The 6,398-nt window shown below is 58.3% G+C and overlaps 1 protein-coding gene across 3 annotated transcripts; it reads right to left on the reverse strand.

The window, feature by feature from the left end:
• Positions 1-297: 297 nt before the first annotated feature.
• SLC7A4 (solute carrier family 7 member 4) lies at positions 298-3,159 on the reverse strand (the record flags this gene model as incomplete). Of its 3 annotated transcripts, none has more annotated exons than XM_082668470.1 (5): positions 298-642; positions 746-854; positions 1,110-1,750; positions 2,163-2,211; positions 2,827-3,144. In XM_082668470.1, 5 exons carry the CDS (start codon positions 3,142-3,144, stop codon positions 470-472), a joined length of 1,290 nt encoding a protein of 429 aa, XP_082524596.1. In that variant the 3' UTR covers positions 298-469. The 3 variants fall into 3 exon arrangements, with proteins under 3 accessions (XP_082524596.1, XP_082524594.1, XP_082524595.1); XM_082668468.1 differs by having other exon boundaries at positions 1,110-1,211; positions 1,638-1,750; positions 2,163-3,144; XM_082668469.1 differs by having other exon boundaries at positions 2,163-3,159.
• Positions 3,160-6,398: the final 3,239 nt, after the last annotated feature.

The following is a 6,398-nucleotide window of genomic DNA, read 5'->3' on the forward strand; positions in this document are numbered from 1 at the left end:
CCTCTTGTACCTAGTGCATATGGGTGTATGTATAGTGCCTTCTGACCAGGGCAGAGGGCACTGGCCTGAGTGTCCTCGACTAAGGGCTGTCCCAGGGCTGGCATCTCCCCCTTGCAGAACTTCTGCACCTTTGCTTTGCACTGGGGACAATCGCGTGGTTCCTGGGGCAGGTGAGGACTCAGTGCCGCAAAGAACAATGGACACGACACAGGCCACATGGCTGGCTAAGCAGTTATTATCATGGATTCCTGAGGCTGGGGCTTCTTCCCGACCCGCCCTACCCCACCTGCCCAGGTTGCTGGAGTTGGACATAAACTGGAAGGCACTGCACAAAGAGTCCACCACACCAGCGCTGGCCACACTGGCTCCAAAGACTCAAAGCTCAGCCCCTGAACTACAGTCCGAAGGACCCCCCTAGCGTGGGCAGGCCCGCAAACCGGAGCTGCCTTGGATGGAGGGCAGGTAGCTCTCATGGACTGCTGGGCTCCTGGGCTGGCACCTGGCTGGGGGGCTGCACAACCTGCACTGTCTCCTCCAGGCTGCCGCTAGAGAAAACCACATAGCGTGTGATGGTCAGCCCCGGCAGCTCCCGCTGGTTCTCCTTGCTGTGCCAGATGCCATAGCCGAAATATACCAAGAGTCCTGCAGGGGTGGCGCAAGCATGAATGGCAGGTCTCAGCCCTGCTCGCCCTCCTCACCCTCCTCCTGCAGCCGGCCCAGGACACCAGCCTGGCCCCCCACTCACCAATCAGCAGCCAGATGGAGAAGCGCACCCAGGTCAGGTAGCTCAGCTTCAGCATGAGGCAGATGTTGAGGAGAATGCTCAAGGCTGGAATCAGGGGCACCATGGGGATCTGAAGGGGCAAGGATAGGGCTGGGCTGGGCTGCAGGGGAGGCTGCTGGCCCAGGGCCCAACTGCTCTAGAGGCCTCAGAGCCTTTCTCTGCCTCTGGAGATTCTGGAGACCAGGGCCCGCTCACAGACACAGGTGGATGTGCATGCTGCCTCCCCAGCCTGTGAGCCGTGGTCATCCCGCTGCAGCGGAGGATGCGGGGGAGAAGGGAGCTGGTGGGCTGACAGTAAGTGGGTGTTGGGAGTGGAGAGAGGTACCTGGAAGGTGTCCTGCTGGCGTTGCTGCTGGTGGGCCCCCAGGACGAGGAGACTGAGCAGAAACATGATGCTGCAGAGCAGAAGCAGCAGGATGTAGCCCCAGCGAGGGAGGTGCAGGGCTGAGTCCCCGAAGATCAGCACACAGCCCAGGGTGATGGCTGAGGCCACCAGGACGCAGATCGCTGAAGCCACGGCCACTCCAGGGCTGCACCTATCCAGGAAGCCCAAGTAGGGCCTCAGGGCTGGCCGCAGCTGCCCAGGCTCGGGGGCTGGGACCTGCTCGGTGCCCACCAGCTCTATGTGGTCTGAGAAGGAATTGTACTCCTTGGCCGCAGGGCGGGGGCTGGCTGGGCTTGGGGAACTGGACAGAGGGGCCTTCTGGAATCGCAGCACGATAATGCTGATGGCCACGAAGGTGTAGGCCAGCAGTGTGCCAATGGACAGGAACTGGACCAATGCCTCGAGGTCCAGCAGCAGCGCCACCAAAACCGTGAGAACCCCGAACACCAGGATGCCTACCAGAGGCACCTGTGTCCGGGGGTGCACGTAGGCAAATGCCTGGAAGAATAGCCCGTCGACGGCCATGGCGTAGATGATGCGGGGAAGGCAGAAGAGACCGTTGAGCAGGACAGTGGTCATGGCTGCAGCAGAGGGCGGGGGCTGGTCAGCATGGCACATAGACACCCCACGGGCCACGGCTGGGGCACCTCGGGAGCATGCGCACGAGTCTGTCTGGGTTCTCAGAGTGAGCCTGAGTGCCTATAGGGTGCAGGATTGTCACTACCCCAACCCAGGAGTGGGACACCTCAGTTTAGGTCACAGGCCACTGGGGAATCTGGTGAAGGCTGAGTACCTCTGTCCAGGAAAGGACACAGAAGCACACGCCCAGACCGACATACCATGTACAACAGGGAGTGGGTTGAGTAGGTCTCTGCCAACAAGCCTGGGTGGAGTCTAATAAGTAGCCCGTTCCCGGGTCCATTATACAACTGGTAAAACTGAGGCCCAACTGGAGATGTGTTCCCCGGGAGGCCAGGGCAGGACCCCACTTACCGCAGATGGAGCCAGTCGCCACGAGGTAGCCAGCCCAGCTGTAGCCCCGCTGGTAGAAGGCGTCAGCGAGCGCTGAATTAGGGTCCAGGCTGTGCCAGGGCACCATGAGGGTGAGCACCGTGGAGACCAGGATGTAGGCGCTGGCTGCGAGGCCAAGCGAGATGGCAATGGCCAGGGGCACGGCTCGCTTCGGGTTCCGGGCCTCCTCACTAGAGGCGGCAATAACGTCAAAGCCCACGAAGGCATAGAAGCAGGTCGCGGTGCCGGACATGATACCGGAGAAGCCGAAGGGTGCAAAGCCGCCCTCCTCCTTGCCCCAGTTGTGTGAGCGGGCGAGGACAAACCCCAGGATGATGATGAAGAGGATGACGACCATGCTGATGGCAGATAAGGTGTGGTTGAGCCAGGAGGAGACACGGGCTCCGCAGGAGACGAAGGTGGAGGCCAAAAGTAGGATGCCGGCAGCCAGGAAGTCAGGATATCTGGCCAGGAGGGGCACCTGCCAGATGCCCACATGGGCCTCGGTGAAGTTGCGGATGTGGTGGTCGAACATGGCGTCCAGGTAGCCGCTCCAGGCGCGGGCCACAGCAGCACCAGCTATGACGTACTCGAGCACCAGGTTCCAGCCGATGAGGAAGGCCCACAGCTCGCCCATGGACACATAGGTGAACAGGTAGGCAGAGCCTGTGCGGGGCACGCGTGCCCCAAACTCAGCGTAACACAGGGCCGCCAGCAAGGAGGCCACGGCGGCCACAGTGAAGGACACGATCACGGCCGGGCCGGTTATCTCCTTGGCCACGGTACCGGTGAGCACATAGAGGCCCGAGCCCACCATGGCCCCCACTCCCAGCAGGGTCAGGTCCAGCGCGGACAGGCAGCGCTGCAGCGATGTCTCCATGGTGGCCTCCTCCAGCGGCTTCAGCCGTTTCAGCTTCTGGCAGAAGCGCGCCAGGCCGGCAGTGCTGGGCAGTCCTGAAGCCATTGCAGGCAGCTGAGAGGAGCACCAAGCCAGCTGCTGGCACCTACCAGGGCCAGAGGGGAGTGACAGGCTGCCCAGCCTTCCGTCCTCCCTCTGATCCCACCCAGGGGTAGTGAGCCGCTTAACACTGGCCTGCCAGAGGGCAGGGCTGGGACAGGGGTGGGTGGGAGGCCCTCTCCACCTCAGGGGCTCCATGGTGGAGCCGAATCTGGGCCTGTTGGTGGGGGTGGGGGTGGACCCTGAGGGTGAGAAGGGGGCAGCCCCAGGGAGCATGGCTGGGAACCAAGCCCCTGTGATCTGGGATCCCAGAGCGAGGGGGAAACCCGAGGCTTCCCGGGAGCTGGGCCAGGCCTCCAGGACGCGGAACAGGAGCGGAGCTGCAGCCCTGGGCGTAGCCCAGGCGGCCACCTGGCCCCAGACATCGCGGTTCCCCCCTTCTCCGCCCTGCTGGACTGGAGGAACAGCGCACCTGACGCGAGCCGAGCCGGGGAGCCCTGGGCGTGGCGCCGGATCCCTGGGCTCGGCGCTGCACTGCCGGCCCCAACATGCCGCCGCCGCCCCTGGAGCCAGTTTCGCCTCACCCTGTCCCCAGGTACCTGAGCCTTCGCCTCCTCCTGGGCCTGAATCTGTTTCCGCTGGACTCTGCGACCCACCTACTGTTGCCACCGCCGCTGCCGTCGCTGCCGCTCTGCACGCTGAGCCTGCCCCGCCTGCGGGTGAGGTCAGTGCGCAGAGCCCGCCCCAACCCCCAGGGCGCCAGACCCAGCACCGGGCCCCACCTCGCTGTCACAAACACCCAGGTAGCCCACCCCCTCTTAACTCACCAGGTCCTAGGGATACCCTATCATTGTGTCTGCTTCACAGATAAGGAAGCCCAAGCCACCAGAGTGGCCTCGCAGCCAGGTGCAGGTTAAGGTCCAGGTCTGGGGGTGGGGGTCTGGAGCCCACACGCGTTCCACTGGGGCAGACACCCTCTTTGATCCCTCCTCCCCACATGTGCATTCCACCCCGCTAGGCACCATCCAGCCACCCCCAACTCCGGGGGTGTGGGGGCGCAGAAGTCAGGCAGGCCCTGGTAAGCTGAGGGTAGAGGTCTGGCTGAGTGGCTCTGGACAGTCCTGACCTCCCCCGCACAGTGGGATGGCAGGAAGCCACCTCACACATTGACGAAGGAGTGCCTGGCTTCAGGAATGTCCTGTGAATTGGCAGAATGCACACTGGCTGTTCTGAGCTTCTTGTTACAGACAATGTCCCCAAAGGAGGCAGCAGCCTCCTGGAGACAACGCACAGCCCTCTAGCCCAGGATGCCCCTCAGGCCCCTCCTAGCCAAGGAGCACCTGCGTCAGGCCAGGAGGACCCTGGGGGACCCCACAGCAGCCCCCCACTCATGGATGTCAGTGAGAGGCACAGTGTACTGAGCACCTACACCATGCTTAGCCCTACATCATGGACAGTCCCCGCGTCCCATCACATGACATGTTTATGACAAGGCATGTTTATTCCTGGGACTGAGGGGTCTTTGTCCTGCCACTTCTTTGAAAATGAAAAGGTGGGTGTGACAGGGTGTTTACTTGTTCACAGCAGAATGATGACAATCCATCCAAGCAAACCAAAACCAAAATGGATAGCCTTTTCTCCCAGAACTTTGTACGTGTTTTCAGGTTTATATGTGGTTTGTGGAATAGGATTTTAAGGGCACCTGCCACCTGTCTGCTTCAGTGGGCTCGTGACAGGATGGTGGACTCCCTGGTAAGATGGTGCCACTTGGAGCACTCTGCCTTAGCCAGCCCCCTTGCTCCCTTCTGTTATTTGGCTGATAATGTCTTGAGGAACTTCTCAGATGGGGTCCCACTTCCTGCAGGGAAGATGTCCCTCTCGCTTTTCTCCCATGTGGCCTCAACAGAACTGAGCAGGTGTTCCTTGTTCTGAAATGCCTCCACAAAAATCCAGAAAAATGCATTTCAAACCAAGAGGGTTGGGCAGTTTTGTAACAGGAGGTCCCGAGACGCCTTACTGATGACCCCTTGAGAGGTGGTGTGCAGTGCTTCATGGCCCTGACTTTGTATCTACCCAGAGAAACACTCTTACCATAGGCACTAACACCCAATGGATATTTGAGGCCAAGCACAATTGACGCAGTGAACTAAACTTCCAAGGGTATGGCTGGGACCCCTGTGAGCAAGGCGGTTACACAGAGGAGCACCAGGAGGATGCAGAGAAAATAAAGCCCAAAAAATAAAGGAAGAAGAAGGAGGGAACACTTCCCAACTCGTTCTACAAGACCAGGATTATCCTGACACCAAACCCAACAAAGACATCACAAGAAAAGTACAGATCAATATCCCTTAAGAATATAGATGAGGGGCTTCCCTGGTGGCACAGTGGTTAAGAATCTGCCTGCCAATGCAGGGGACATGGGTTTGATCCCTGGCCCGGGAAGATTCCACATGCTGTGGAGCAGATAAGCCCGTACGCCATAACTACTGAGCGTGTGCTCTAGAGCCCATGTTCTGCAACAAGAGAAGCCATGATAATGAGAAGCCCGTGCACCGCATGAAGAGTAGCCCCCACTTGCCTCAACTAGAGAAAGCCCATGAGCAGCAACGAAGACCCAACACAGCCAAAAATAAAAATAAAAAAATAAACTTATTAAAAAGAATATAGATGGGAATTCCCTGGCCATCCAGTGGTTAGGACTTTGTGCTTCCTGCAGGGGGCATGTGTTCGATCCCTGGTCGGGGAACTAAGGTTTCGCATGCTGTGGGCTTGGTCAAAAAACAGAGAGAGAGAGAATATAGATGCAGAATTTATCAACAAAATACTAGCAAATCGAATCCAGGAAAGTATAAAAAGGAGCAAGTGAGATTTATCCCAGGAATGCAAAATTGATTTAACATATGAAAATCAATCAACGTAGGGACTTCCCTGGTGGCACAGTGGACAAGACTCCGTGCTCCCAATGCAGGGAGCCTGGGTTCAATCCCTGGTCAGGGAACTAGATCCCACATGTATGCCGCAACTAAGAGTTCACATGCCACAACTAGGGAGCCCGGGAGGTTCAACTAAGACCTGGTGCAACCAAATAAATAAATAAATAAATAAATAAAATCAATCAATGTAATACACCATACTAATAAAGGACGAAAACCACATGATCATTTCAACAGACAGAAAAAATATTTACCAAACTAGGAATCGAAGGACTGTCCTCAACCTGATAAAGACCATCTACGAAAAACCTTCAGCTGCTATACTTA

The sequence above is a fragment of the Grampus griseus genome (assembly GCF_964374135.1).
Source record: "Grampus griseus genome assembly, chromosome: 12".
Classification (NCBI taxonomy): domain Eukaryota; kingdom Metazoa; phylum Chordata; class Mammalia; order Artiodactyla; family Delphinidae; genus Grampus; species Grampus griseus.